Here is a 15814-nt window from a genome sequence, read left to right on the forward strand (position 1 = left end):
TGATCAGTTGCTTCCCATCGACTGGTTTCTCCTTAATTTGGATGTCCATTGCTCTATCCTGCTGTGTTGCTTTCTAAGTTGGATTTTCTACACAGAATCCTTTACTTTGCAGGTACTCCATACCCTCAGTTCCTATTTCTTTAACTTCTCCATTACTAATCTTCTTTTCTACTTTTCCTCTTTGTCTTCTTATTTTTTGTATTGTGAAGTTTTCCATGTCTGGATTCCTTTGCCTGTATTTCTCTTCAAATATCTTTGGGGCTGCTCTTTTTGTATTGGTTAGTTTTGCTTTTTCCTTTGCATAATTATTACACCATATTAAATCTCTTTTTCTTTCGCATGCCCATATTTCTTCTTCAGACGTCTCCTGGTCTTCCTGTTTCTCTTTACTTGGGGACTCACTCCATCATGCTGTGATGTAACCTGTGTTAGACCTTCTACACCAAATCCTTCACTTCGCAGCACTCCATAACTTCAACTTCTATTTTTCTAATTTCTACTTTACTAATCTTCTTTTCTACATCCCTTTTTTGTGATATTATTTTTTTATTGTGAAATTTTTCATATCTGGATTGCCTACATTTCTCTTTGAATATCTTTGAGGGATGCATTTTTTTGTATTGATTAACTTAGCTTTTGACTTTGCATAAATATTGCACCACATCAAATCTCTCTTTGTTTCCCATGTCCATATTTCTTTTTTATACTTTTCAAAAATCTCAAGGTTTTGTTGTTTATATTTTCGCACTTCCTCAGATGCTTCCTTTTTTTATATATATATATATATATCCTTATGATATAAGATGTTTGTTGCAATAATAACATCCTAGCATTCAGAGAGAGGGGTCTAGTCCACTTAAGCCAACTAATTCATGAGTGAAAGTTAATTAATGACTGGAAATTAATGACCAGTGATTAATAGTGCATGGAGCTAAATCCAAGGCCCCTTGGACAAACCTATTGCTCAGGTATGCCAGCAGAAATATCGGTGTGTGTGTGTGTGTGTGGGGGGGGGGGGTTACTAGACTAACTGTTCACTTTTACAAGAAAAAAAATAATAAAATGACAAGTTGGTCCACTGTCAGAAAACACAAAAACATAGATATGATGAAATACATTTATTTCTGCCCTTCATTTGAAGTTATTAAGTTACTGATGATAAAGTGCTTAAATATCCACTTGTGCCTAGAAAGGGAAGTGCATAATTTCTTTGTAATTGGCTAAAAAAGACACTTGAAAAATGCAAGTGTGTAGCTTGGCTGTATAGTATAAGAAAGAGACTATGTGTGTGTGTGTGTGTGTGTGTGTGTGTGTGTGTGTGTGTGTGTGTGTGTGTGTGTGTGTGTGTGTGTGTGTGTGTGTGTGTGTGTCAGTCAGAAACATTAAAAGGCCAGGTTATGTCCTCTCTTGATTTTAGCTATTGCAGTCTTGTCACTGGTTCCTGCTGAATAACAGACACTGATAATGAATGTTTGCTTTGAGACTTCAGTGCCTTTACTCCATCATTCAAAGAACTGTGACAAGCGAATGCTTACACATGTATGTTGGCTTAATAGTAATCCTGTATGCATTGTCTAGTGCATACAGGATTATCATTAAGCCAACATACATACACAGACACAGACACAGACACACACAGACCCACACATACACACACACACACACACACACACACACACACACACACACACACACACACACACACACACACACACGCGCGCGAGCATTAATACAAAACAGTACCTCTGTTCAGTTCTTTGAAGCAGGTCCTTGGCTGATGAAGCATCCTTTCTCAGGAATGTCTGGTACATGGAAACTGATGAAAGCAGTCCGATCAGCTCTGAAACAGTCACAGTATATGACACATGTATATTGTCCAGCCTTAAAAGAAGGAACAGATATTAGCATTTATGACAAATCCAGTTTAATGCAATCTATTCTTAAATAAAAAAAATAAATAAAACCTGTCTTAATCAAATTACTCTGATTTTCAGAAAAATATGTTTTTTTAAGTGAAGCTTCTGCTGTCTCATAAAATATTTGCATTTACAGCAAAGCAATATATACTGGTGTCATTGAATTGTCAGCTGTTACAGTTACAGACTTATTGCTCCTCAGAAAATGCATATTATCACATATTCTCTTATGCTATCAGTATTATATGTGACTAGTATAATATTTGCTGAGTGCCCATGAGCTTTGTCCTCTATTATTTGCCTTAGTCTGATGTTCAAGATGTGCTAGATAAGTATATCTCTGCAGCCCACTAAATAATAAAAAGAAAAAATATACACCATTCAGAGCTAAAGAAAGAAGTAAAATCCGATATCAGTTCCTTTTTTTTTTTTTTGTAAGTGGACCATTTCCAAGGACTTTGGAGTGCATACAGATGAAGGTTGGGGAGGTCTATTTATGCATTTTCTACTCACTCCTTCTCAGTGCAGCCTTTAGATGGCTGCAACATACAGCAAACTGTCACCACATGAGAAGACCTGACATTTTCTTTGCAAGTGATGGAGTTAAAATAATTGTCAAAAACTTTAACCAGCATTTTTAATTCTACTTTTTTACACTTCTATTATTATTTTTTTAATTTTGAAATGATATTCATTGATTTGTATTACGTATTTCCCCATTTTTTCTTTAGAGCAAGGATAGACAACCTGTGGCCTTTATGTAGCCTCCCCCAAGTCTTTTTCAGTAGCTGCTAATTATCTGTCAGTCAAGCTGTTGAAGCTGAGACACCAGAAAGTGCAAAGCATTTTATTAAGTGCTGTCTTACTTCCAGCCACAACTGCAGCAGTTGCAGGTCTCGTTACTGGAGCAGACTACATTTCTCAGTATGCATTTTGCTGTCTCTTCTATAAATAATGCATTTGAGCACCAGTTGCAAGACTCAAGGTCCTGTGAGTTACACAGCTGCTGCTCTGGTGGTAAGTTGACTCCTGGACCTTGTTTTTTAGACCAGATTGGGTTTACTTTCAATTCAGACAAAGGTACTGTGTTTTCATGGAACCAGACTTCCTTTTGAAACACTAGTGATGGCAGTCATCATTTATGAAATAATTTATATGCAACCATCTGCTTTTTCCTCAGAGGGATACATTCCTAGTATACCAGGGATTTTCCCTTTGTCCATTATAGTGGTTTATATAAGTAGCAGAGATGCAGGAGTGCAGGGTGGGCTTGCCCGCTACAAAAATATTTTTTCTGTGATTTTTTTTTATTCCAGAATGATGTTTTTCTTTGGAAGATTTTGCTTAATTGTGACCACACTTGTATGTGGTGATCACAAATGAGCCAAATTTTCTCTTGCTGCCATCTGTGCTGCAGACCTTTGTTAATATATATTGTAGCTGTTGAAACAACATTATTATTTGACAGGCAGTGTATGCATAATTTGTGGTATAGTTCTGTGCCCCGGGTGTTCCATATGCAAACACACACACACACACACACACACACACAGGTTTTGGATGTCTGAAAAGTTTCTGACTTTGTCATTGACAGAGATGTGTTTTACTTTTTAGCTTTGAATGCATGACAAATGGCTTGAATGATGGTGGGTAGCCTACACCTCCCTCCAGCAGATGTACTACTGATTATTAATGTTTTATAACAGCTTGATTGTTGCTGCTGTGGGCATGCTATGAATGGCATTTTGGTGAGAAATTGTAGGTTTATATTGGCTTAGAAAAAAGTCCATTTAGGCAGCTACAATTGTTTCATCTCTGTATAAGCCATTTTAATGGCTATCCTGCAGTTGCTGCAAAGAGCAAAGTACAGTGCATTGCAAAACAGACAGTTGTATTTGCAGTTTTTGTCTTTAAACACCAGAGGTGAGGAGAAAGACCTGCTTCAGTAGTAATTCTTGAATCCTGTGGAATTTAAACATACCTGTCACTACTTTTCATATTTATTGAAAAGTTCTTGTTTTGACACTACAGATTTTTATATGTGTTACCAATATCACTAACATTTAATTTGGTAATTTTTTTTCCAAAGTTAAAATGGTACAAAATTGTAGCTTTGGTGTAGTTATGAATATTTAAGACTGCAGTGCAAATGTAAAAACTTAGCCTGGATGATATCAGTGTAGAATGTACTGAAGTTTGGCAGATAATGGTTTTAACTTCCATATCCAAAATACAGAAATTTGACTGATTTGAGGGAAGTGCATTGAGGGACTAATTAGTACTCATTGTACTTAATGCTTTATTTTTTCCCCATGAACTCCAACTACATCGCTATGTTGTATGTGAGTGCCATTGCTCAATGTAAAAATGTAGTAACTTGACCTACCATTTTCCATCTGTCAATTTTATTGCTGGCTGGTAGTATTCCATTTTTTCAAGCTGTTATTCTTTGGGACTGATACTCTGAAGTAACATTTTGGTGAAGTCTCAGGTGTTAAGGGCAATTTTGGGAAGTGAGAGACATATGGCAGGTTTAAGAACTATACTGAATGTTTGCATGCAAAAAATTTAAATACAAGATATGTTAGTGGAGTTTAAGAATATTGCAAATATAATGAATTATTGCATAAACCAGCTGATGCTTCTGCAAATGTTAAATTAAAAGTACATTAAAAGTACATGTTTGTAATGAATAGGGTCACTTTGTCAATGCTGCTGTTGTCACCCTGCTTGTGGATGATTTTTATCCTGGTGGTGGTGGTGTGTCTCTTTTCAGTCTCTTGCATATTTTGGAGTTAAAACATGTGTTGTGGACTGTTCTGTTTCCTTGCTTTTACTGTGCACATGAATGCTAAAGTTTTATATACTATGCATTTGATTTATGTATTTTTTTATTTTGCTTAATTTCTTTCTAAACAGGTATAGCTAATATCCTACTGATACAGTTCAGCTCCAGCTTTACACCCCTCACACCCCCACCTCCCCCACAATTTTCCCTTGAGTGTACCACCTGTTATCACTCTTTTTTTTAATACCTTTATTATCAATTAAGACATAGCTAAACATACATTCATATAAAAGAAAACACGCCATATTAACATGTTCCTGGTTACATATATTATATGTCACATATATTCTTTTGTATAACTATCATTGGTCCAAAATTACATAAATTGCTCACTTCCTGCCTTCCCTTAAACCTCAGTCCTCCTCCAGATCATTATTTGTCATGTATTCTTCCCAATTTGTTCCTACAGTTTTCTAAAGATCCCACTTCCACTTCTTTTATCTCTGTTATGATATTCAATACAACTGGTTTATACTTTGATTTCCATTTTCTAATAATTTTATTTTTTTTGACAGCAGTCATAATTAAACTTAACAAGGTCTTACTATGTCTAGGCAATTCAGATCTTATGTTCCAACTCAAAAGAATAATTTCCTTAGTCACATCCATTTGCTCATCCATTATTTCTGACAGTACTCTGTAGGGGATTTTTAGTATTCCATCTCATTCTTCTTCCTTTTCTTTCAGCCACTCCAATTAGGGGTTGCCACAGCGGATCATGTGTTTCCATTACTTCCTGTCCTCTGCATCTTGCTCTGTCACACCAACCACCTGCATGTCCTCTCTCACCACATCCATAAACCTTATCTTAGGCCTTCGTCTTTTCCTGTTACCTGGTAGCTTCATCCTTAGCATCTTTTTCCCAATATACTCAGCATCCCTTCTCAGCACATGTCCAAACCAACGCAATCTCGCCTCTCTTGCTTTGTCTCCAAACTGTCCAACCTGAGCTGACCCTCTAATATAGTTATTTCTAATCCTGTCCATCCTTGTCACTCCCAGTGCAAATCTTAATATCTTTAACTCTGACACCTCCAGCTCTGACTCCTGTCTTTTTGTCAGAGCCATTGTCTCCAACCCATATTTATTTATTTATTTTATTTTATTTTATTTATTTTACAGTTTGTTTACCAGGATAGTCCATTGGGTCAAGGAGAGCCTGTTTTCAGTGGAGTCTCGGGGAGAAAACCTCCATGGCAACAATATAAGATAAAGACAATACATTCACGCAATGCATAAAAATTCACATTTGAAGTGAAAAATACAGTTAAAAAGAATTAAAAAAATGCTCACACACAAACATATATACAAAATCCAAAAAAACATTGGTGCATATTACTGTTAGAGTGGTACATAACACTCTTTGGTTTGTTGCACATTGGGCATATTAAAGAGTTGGCATAGAGTTTTACAGGAAATCTTAGAAGATTTAAAAGAATCATGGGGGATGAGGGATGATAAATGCTGAATGAAGGAAAGGTGGGACAGTAAGGAAAAAAAAGAAGTATAAGAGTAGGAGTAAGATAAGGAAAAAAGGTGGTAGCATCAGTTGAGCTCAGCATAATGAAAGACAGGACAAGGGAGAACTAATGGGATGAGAGCAGGAACATTCCCAGAGGCCTTTGCGATGGGACTGGAGCAGGGTCTTAAAGGTAGGGAGGTTATGGGTAGTACGAATGAGAGGTGGCAGGGAATTCCAGAGGCGTGCAAGGGATAAGGATAGTAGGTGTTTGCCAGGCGATTGAGCAGGTTTGTGCAGTTCAAACAAATTCTGGTTATTGGATCTCAGATGTCTGTTGGGTAGATGCATTTTGAAGGAGGAGGCAAGGGAGGGGCAGAGAGAGGGATTGAAAATGAGTTTATGGGTATGAGTAAGTTGAATGTATGTAAGATGGGTGAGTAGTTCCAGCCAATTTAGTTTGTGTAGGGCATCACAGTGGTGAGAAAAGGATTTGTGGCCAGTAACGAACTTAGAAATTTTGTTGTAGCAGGAGGATAGTTTAGTCTTTAGAGAAGATTGTAGGTTAGTAAGAAGTGGGGTACCATATAGAAGAGAAAGAATGAGGTAGGTGGTAGCGAGTACAAGGTTAATATTGGGAGAGATGTAGTGGTTGTGTTGATAGACCATGCCAAGTTTCTGGTGGGTTTTCTTTATATTAGTAGGTGGGTATTGAATTTTAACTGTTCATCAATGAGGACTCCTAGAAGCTTTGCATGGGATGCTACCTTGAGAGAGGTATTGTTTTGGATAGTAATAGAGACTGAGTTCTTGTCTATAGTGGTATTTTTTTTGAGGAGGAGAATAACAAGATTTTAGTTTTTGATGCGTTGAATGATAGGTGGTTATCTAACATCCAGCATTCGGTATAAGAGAAAGCATCCTGAGTTAGCTTTAGGAGAGTGGATGTGGAAGTGGCAGTACAAATGATCACAGAGTCATCTGCATATTGAATAAGTTTAGCACTGGCAATATCCTGGTGGAAGTTATTTACAAAAATGTTGAACAGTGGGGGACCCAATATAGAACCTTGTGGTATGGCAGTGGGAGTATTAAGGAAGGAGGAGGTGGCTTTTTTCCATTTGACAGCTTGTTGTCGATGGGAGAGGTAACTAGAAAAACAATTAATAGAAGAGTGGGATAGGTTTAGCTTGACGAGCTTGGATAGGAGAAGGTTATGGGAGATAGTATCAAAGGCCCTGGATAAGTCCAGGAGCAGGGTAGACACTAGGTAGCCAGAGTCCCGGGCTTTATTGACAGTTTAGAGGAAGGAGAGGAGAGCGGTAGTAGTACTGTGGCCAGGTCTGAATTCATGTTGTGTGGGGGTAAGCAGGTGGTGGTCTATGAAGTAGGGTAAGAGTTGAAGGTGGATACATTTTTCAAGAACTTTTGAGATAGAGGCTAAGATGGTGATTGGTTGAAAACTGGGAATGTTATTGTTGTTGCCCCCTTTATGAAGAGGTATGATAAAGGCCTTTTTTCAGAGTAGGGGTGCATAGCTTTCTTGGATAGACCGGTTTATTAGAATGGAGATGGGAAAGGCGATGGCATCAGCAGCTATTTTGAGGAAGTAGGACAAAAGGTCATTAGGGGCATTTGAGCATGGTTTCAGTTTCTGAAGGAGTTTTTTTTATGGTGGAGATAGGAATGGGTTTGATAGTAAAGGAGAGGGGTTGAGAGGTGGTAGCGTCTGGGGATTAAGGGATAGGTGAAGGTGGAATTGAAGCTTTGTTTGAGAAGGAGGTAATTAGTTTGGCTATGGAATCAATAAAGAAGTAGTTAATTTGGGTGGCTAAGGACAGGTCAGAGGCATTTGGGTCAGAGCAAGGGTTGGCTTTTTTGCCATGATTGAGGAGGGTGGTGACTCCATTCCAGAATTTTTTGGGTTTGGTCTTGTGGTTGCTTTGAAATGTGGAGAAGTAGGCTTTACTGTTGGATACAATAAGTTTTTTTGCTTTGTTGCGAAATACTTTATATTCATTCAGGGTGGTAGGGGTTTTATTTTTCTGGTAATGTTTCCATGCTTTGTCACGGAGATGCATGATAGTTATAGTTTCTTTGGTTAACCATGGGACAGTTTTACTTTTAATTCTTTTGGTTCTAGAGGGAGCAAGGATATTTACCAGTCTATGAATGTAGTATTGAAGTAGGCCACAGCATTGTCTAGGGAGAGGGTTTTTAGGGGGCTCCAGTTTGTGTGTTTTAGAGAGTTAGAGAAGGTCTCAGGATTAATGTTTTTGAGAGAGCGGGAGGAGATGTAGGTGTGGGAGAGTTGTAAGGAGGAGGGAAGGTGGTGAGCGAAAGAGGGGAGATGATTACTAAAGAGTGTCAGGAAGGATATCACTGTCAGAGATATAATGGGGATGAGTAACAAGAATCCATTCAAGAGTAGTACCAGAGGAGTAATGCTTGGGGGGCCTGGTAGTAGAGTTAATTAGTTGTGAGAAGTTGAATAGGTTTATGTTGTGTGGGGAAGTAGGAGATTGAATATTGGTTCATATATTAATATTGACGTCACCAAGGATTATGGTCTCATTGGTAATGTTAGAGGAGAACCAGGACAGAATATCCTCAAGAATGGGGATATTGTCTCCAGGGAGAATGTAAAGTGTGGCTATACATATGCTTTTGCTTGTATTTATCTGAAGGAGGGCCAGAGTTAGTTTGGCACTGGAGAATTGGGGTATAGGTTTGGTGAAGGGGGTAACTGCAAGGGAGGAGGAGTAGAGAAGAGCTACCCCACCACCCTTTTTAAGAATCCTATCTTTTCTAATGATATTGTAGTTGGGGGGAGTGATCTCAGGATCTTTTATGTGGGGCTTTAACCAAGTTTCAGTGACAGATAGGATATCTGACTGGTTATGGTGCAGCCAGGCATGGAAGTTGGGAATTTTATTACATAAGCTCCGAGCATTCAATACAGGAGGGACTTGCTGGATGGGGGGGGGTGAGTTTGATTGAAGAGAGGGAGGGGCTGGGGTTAGGGTGAATGTCACCTGAGAGAAGGTTGGTAATTAGTTGGTGGTTATGGGAAAAGAGGATTTTGGAATTCTTAGTGCCCTGTTTGAGAGTTGAGTTTTGTGATATGGTAGTGTTGCTGTACATAGGAATGAGTTTGTAACAGAATAGGAGGCTGTTATTGAAAAAGTAGAGATGGGGGGATATAATGGTTGGAGAGTGTTTAACATATGTTGGGTATGGTGAAGTTATATGAAAGAAGGGAGAGTGATTAAAGTTTGAAGGACTGGTTAGAAGATGAAGGTAGGCTAGGAAAAGACAGAGAAGAGGTAGGGATATAGATGAGGTTGGTTTTAGACATAGCTTGTTTCACTACCATCTTGTAGACCTTCCCTTTCACTTTTATTGGTACCTCTCTCTCACAAATCACTCCTGAGACTCTTCTCTACCCACTCCACCGTGCCTGCACTCTCTTCTTCACCTCTCTTCCACACTCACTATTACTCTGAACTGTTGATCCCAAGTATTTAAACTCATCCAAATTCACCATTTCTACTCCCTGCATCCTCACCATTCCTCTGTACACCCAATCATTCACACACATATATTCTGTCGTAGTCCTGCTGACGTCATTCCTCTCCTCTCTAGAGCATAACTTCACTTCTACAGGGTCTCCTCAACCTGTTCCCTACTCCCACTACAGAGCACAATATCATCTGCAAACATCATAGTCCACACGGACTCCTATCTGATATTGTCTCTCAACCTGTCCATCACCATTGCAAATAAGAAAGGGCTCAGAGCTGATCCTTGATGTAATCCCACCTCCACCTTAAACGCATCCGCCACTCCTACCGCAGACCTCCCCACTGTCACACTGCCCTCATACATATCCTGTACCATTCCTACACATTCTCTGCCACACCCGACTTCCTCATACAACTCACTACACTCCCAAAACATATGTTCCCAGCTACCTCCTTCTTCCTTATCATACCTCCAACATTTGCCATTTACCTGGAGAAAAAATCTTTGGCTTCTGCTTGGGGTACAAAAAACCTAAGCAAACATTTGCAATCAAAAATCCTACATCTTCTAGACATTGTTCCATACTTGTGAGCCATATATACTGTATGTCTCCCCTTTCTTCGCTTATAAATTGTTTAGCCAATTTGTCTTCCCAATCTTTTCTAACCTCCTATAGTTATCATGCAATATTTTATATGCCCTACTAATTATCCCATTTTTAACAGCATCTGTTGTAGATTCAACTACAAATTCTACAAGAGCAGGTCTTTCACTTAGGATTCCCCTATACCTTTCTCTGTGCCTATACTCTGACAGCAATCCCTGATCGGAAGGCCAGATTCCAGTCTGCAGTCAAAATATCTTCCTGGCCTCTTTCCATTCTATTACCTTTCCCTTTCTAGTTATTTGCTCCCAATACCTTAGTTCCTTTGCAGCTTTCTCCAGTAAATCCCAACCCCTCTTGCCTATTTGCTGTATCCCTAATTTCAGTCATTCCTATAAGTAGAATCTCCTTTCTCCATTCTCATGTTGGCTTAGTTCATAGAATAATTTCTGCTACTTTATGAATATAATATTATCTATAGCTGTTATTATTCTCCTTCAGGATATGCATCCAAAATCTCACTCTCTTATTATTTCTTGAATTTCCCTCATTTCATAATCATCCCTCTCCACTTGGAATTATGGCTTTCTGCTTGTGTTATGTATATCAGCCTTACCAGTTTGGCTCTAAAATATCCCTTCAAACCAGGTAATCCTACACCATCTTGTTCTATTGGAAGGATCAACTTATCCCACTTAGTCTTGCATCTCCCCCTCACACCTAAATTATGGCAGGTCTTAATTATTGTCCACAACTTCTCTGGTTGATAAAAATATGTCTGACCTGTATATAAAACTAAAGAGGCTAAAACATTTTCATTGCTTGCATTTTTCTGTCTATATCCATAAACAAGAGCTTCTAGTTTCTCAGTTTTTTAATTATCTTTTGTTTAGTCTCTTCCCAGTATCTTCATTAGCTACCATAACAGAAACTTTTTTAATCCAAACCCCTTATTACTTCATTTTATTATGTCTTCATAAATAGGAGAACTGACGAACCGATGTGTGTACAGAATTTGCAGTTATATCCTTTGTTTTATCTTCATTCATTTTATATTCTGAAAGACTTGAAATTGTCTCAAAATGTTTCACAACATTAAGATATCCTTTTCTGTTTTTATCAGGTACAGAATAATATCATCTGCAACAAAGCCAACTTTTCTTGATAACCATATCAACTATATGCTTGAATTTCTGAGACCCTTACATTCTTTGCGAGTGCTTCTAAATATAAACCAGACAGCAAAGGGAGAAGAGGCCACTCCCTGTCTGGGTCCTCTACTCAGATACAACTTATCAGACAGGAACCCTCCTACTTTAATTCTTGCCTCCAATCCATCATATATCCTCATAATTAACCTTATTATTATATAAGGGAATGCAACTGCTTCCATTGTTCTACTCATAAAATCCCAGCTTACTCTGATGAATGTTTTCTCTACATCAAGCCCCACCAACAACAGTGGTATTTCTTATATTCTGCTTCCATCTGGATCATCATTGCTCTGTTAATCCTGTCAAATGTTTGTTACCCCTCCACAAAACCACAATGATCCAACTCTATTGATTTTTGGCAAAACTTGTCATTCTTTTAGTTATTACAAATATAAACACACTATAATCATGATATAAAATTTAAATGGGCCTATATGAATCTAGGTATGGGTCTTTACTGTATTTAGGTATTACAGCCACCACAGATTTCTTCCAGGATGTTGGTGCTTCCCCTTTTTTTAAAACATTGTTAAACAAAACTTTCCAGATCTTTATCACTTTCTTTGTTGCCAGCTTCCAAACTTTCACTAGAATACAGATTATTATATGTCACCATTTTTATCTTATGTTTCCCTATCTTAACTGTTAGTTGTTGAGCCTCATCTACCTCTAACCTTGGTATACTTAAGCATTCCATAAATATTTCAATTTGTACTCTTTCTTGATTTTCACATTTCTCTGCTTTATATAAATTTTCATTAATTTTCCAAACTATCTCTAATACCTCTATAGCATTTCTGGTTATTTTTCTTATTTTAGGCTCCCTAAGTTTGAAAACAAATCTTTTGACTTTCTGTTGCCTAAGTCAGTGTGCTAAAAGTTTTTCTGCATTGGAATTATTATCAAAAAACAGTTGCTTAACAGCAGTCTTTTTAAACTCATACATGTGATCCAGATACTCGCTTATTTTCTCTTTAGCACTCTACAGTTGGACCTCTTCTTATTCTGTGAGATTTCTGCAATACGTTAACATTTGTCAGCCCTCTCTAAATAATTCCTGTTAATTCTTTATGATATATTTCCTTTTCTTTTATTTCTAGTCTATTTTTAAACTCTACTTTCATTTTATTCTACTCACTAGTTATAACTTCTGAAGAAATTTCATCTTTCCCTAATAACTCTTGAATAATTTCTACTAATAATTCTTTCAATTTCTCTCTTTTTAACAGGTTAGCAGGAAAATGCCAGTATCTCATTTTTACTTCATTACCCTCCATTTTTATCTTAGTTTTATTGGCTCGTGATCTGAAATAGTTATATGAAGTGTGTTGAAGTTTTCAATTAAATGGACATTAGGATTTCTGTCTAGTCTAGCTCAGTTAATGGACCTTAGGAAATAGTATGTAAATTATCTCCAAGTTTCTGCTACCGAATTCACTTCTTCCATACCAAATATTTTCATAAGTTTCTTTAGAAATCTACACTGTTTTGTTATATTTTTCTTTCTAGACCCGAAGATACATCCTCACTGTTGCAAATCAAGTTCTAGTCCCAACATGTAGGTAATATTTCCTACAGAAAGCTAATTATTTCTCCCAAAATTTTCTTAAGCTCAATAATAGCAGTTTTAGGTGGAATATAAATACATGCCAGCATAATCTTTCTCCCTTATCAGTAGCTCTTTACTACAACAATTTACCATTATTGTTGTTTCCCCTCTTCTATCACTATTGGAGCTCCTCTAGCAATTAGTATAAATACTCCTCCTTTCCTTTGTTCTTGATATTCTGCTGAATATCCATCCAGAAATCTTTTTGTTTCATATGAAATTCACATGCTAATTTCTTTCCAGTAGCCAATAACTGAATTTTACTAAAATGGCAGAATTACTAACCCATATCTCTCAGTTTCTTTTGTCACACTGGGAGAGGTGAAATTAAGCTGTTGATCAGTGTGCAGCCATCTTGGAAGTCCCACCTGTTATCACTCTTGATCAGGTGGCTTCTGCTCTTTATAACACAATAAACTATAGTTTATGGGTCCCAACAACATTCCAGGTTGTCTGCCTGCAAGTACTGAACACTACATAGTCTGATCTCTCCTAAATATATTTAATCTGAGTCTTTACTCAGTTTGTGTACCTGAAACTTGGAGAACAGTCAGAGTTGTTCACCTATACAGCACTGGCCCCACAACAGGCCCTGATAACTTTAGGCCTATCAGTTTCACTTGCATTACCTGTAAAGTTGTAGAACACATTATCATTCAACTAATTAGCAGCAGAAATGACTTCCATATCCTCAACCCCATTCAATATGAATTTAAGGACTGTTAATGCCTACCCAACCTGGTCATTTTTTTTTAAATGACACAGAAGCTTTAGATGAGGGCCAGACTGACCACAGTGCCCAGCTTGACCTTGCTATGACATGATTTCCCAAATGTAGTCTCAACTGTAAACCATACATTTTGCCCTGAACAGCTAGCATGCTTACAAATAGTCCAATCACAGGGTAGCCACTGTAGTCCTAAAAACATTACTGGTGGCAACTCACAGGGTTCAGTCTTAAGTCCTCTTCTCTAGCATTTACTTCTTAGAGGTTAAATTGGCCATCCAAGGACATCAGACAACCAAGTGTGCAGATGACCACAAATTGGGTACTTTTGTCATCTCACCCCATGACAGTCAAATTCTCCACCAAGACCTAGATCAGACCTACACCTGGTGTGATAATTAGGGGACCACTCTAAATACTAAAAAACTGTAGCACAGTTGCCTTCTGTATGACCTCTCACTGTTCTTCTCATTATATCACTGGCATTCATCTTAAAAGACTCATGTACCCACATTGTCAGTGAGTTCTATTTGACCACCATGTTTTAGTTGTGGTCAGAAAGTCCTTATGTCTTGCATAGCATATCTGTCTTGAAATCTCTTCTAGTTCCAAGGGTGTCCTTGCCCTTCTTTACTCGTCTCTCATCAGACCCATTATGAAATACAGTGCCCCATTTATAAAGTATCTCAATATATGCCACTCTGCTATTCAGAATCTCACAGAATGTGCAGATTTCCCACATACATTTTGGTCTGTTTATCATAAATTTGTGCTTTTCTGTCAAATCATTGAGGAATGCAATCACTAAGTAATGACAGACATATGAGTTTCAGACTTCATCCATCCATCTTCAACCTCTTTTTCCCATTTTGCATATGGGGTTGGGGTGTCACTTTCAACACTGATAATTATCTCAAGCCAAGGTTTACACCACTGGGTGGCTACCCCTGCAGTGGCAATTCATCTGTACCACTTACTCGCACACACACTTCCAGCAAGGACAATTTAGAGTGTCCAATCCACCTACTGCATGTCTTTGGAATGTGGGAGGAAACTGGAGCACCCAGAAGGCACCCACGTGACAGGAGAGAGGACATGCATACTCCACACAGAAGGTACCCCAGCCAAGAATTGAACTGGAGAACATCTTGCTATGAGGTGACAATGCTAACTGCTGCACCACCATGGCTGTCCCAAATCATTCACAAAATGGATACTAATAGAAAATCTGTAATTCTAGAAATTTGCTGTTTATAAGAGCAATATTTAAATATGACTCTGATTTTCGACCTTTGTTTGCCTATTATATTTGGCTTTGCCCAGAATTCTTGAAAAACAGGTATGTTGAAATGCCCCAAATATTCCTAAGTAGAAAATATCTTGTTTAAGCTAATTAAGCTACCATGATAGACTGCAATAATTTTTCCTATACTCACTATCTTACAGGCTCTTAACAGGTAATATTTACATAGAGTTTTGTGGTACAAAAGACACCTTGCTTTTTGAACTATTTCACTTTAACAGATCAAACAGCTCAACTAAAGCCATTTCAGGGACATGGATCTCCATTGCAAGATCAAAAATGCTTGCAGGCGCGATGGAGTTCTTGTCCATTGCAGCCCTCTCCTTTGGAATAGACTCCATGTGCACATCTGACACAGTAAATCCCTGACATAGAGATGCTTTACTGCAAACCTTAGTGAGTGGCTGGGTAACTAAAAATTCATGCCTAGCATTAATGATAATGATCTCACACCCGGAGGGAACTAGTATATCCTTATAATTACAAGCCTGATGTGGCTAAAGTTCTCAATAACTGTCCACCTTAGTATAAATCTACAAACCTGTGAACAAAGTCAAGACTCAGCAAACAAAATATAATGAGTACATAAATGCAATATGCCACAAAGGA

The 15814-nt window shown here is 37.9% G+C and overlaps 1 protein-coding gene across 1 annotated transcript in view; it reads right to left on the minus strand.

Annotated features, from left to right (window-relative positions):
- The window catches only part of LOC122805277 (putative methyltransferase DDB_G0268948), a 171733-nt gene that overhangs the window by 6601 nt on the left and 149318 nt on the right, over window positions 1-15814 (minus strand). Inside the window, exon 5 of the mRNA XM_044075365.1 lies at window positions 1744-1881. Coding sequence (XP_043931300.1) covers window positions 1744-1881 — 138 coding nt within the window. The remainder of the gene's footprint in view (window positions 1-1743; window positions 1882-15814) is intronic.

The sequence above is a fragment of the Protopterus annectens genome, chromosome 6.part1, assembly GCF_019279795.1.
Source record: "Protopterus annectens isolate FY-2018-M chromosome 6.part1, PAN1.0, whole genome shotgun sequence".
In the NCBI taxonomy this organism is placed as follows: domain Eukaryota; kingdom Metazoa; phylum Chordata; order Ceratodontiformes; family Protopteridae; genus Protopterus; species Protopterus annectens.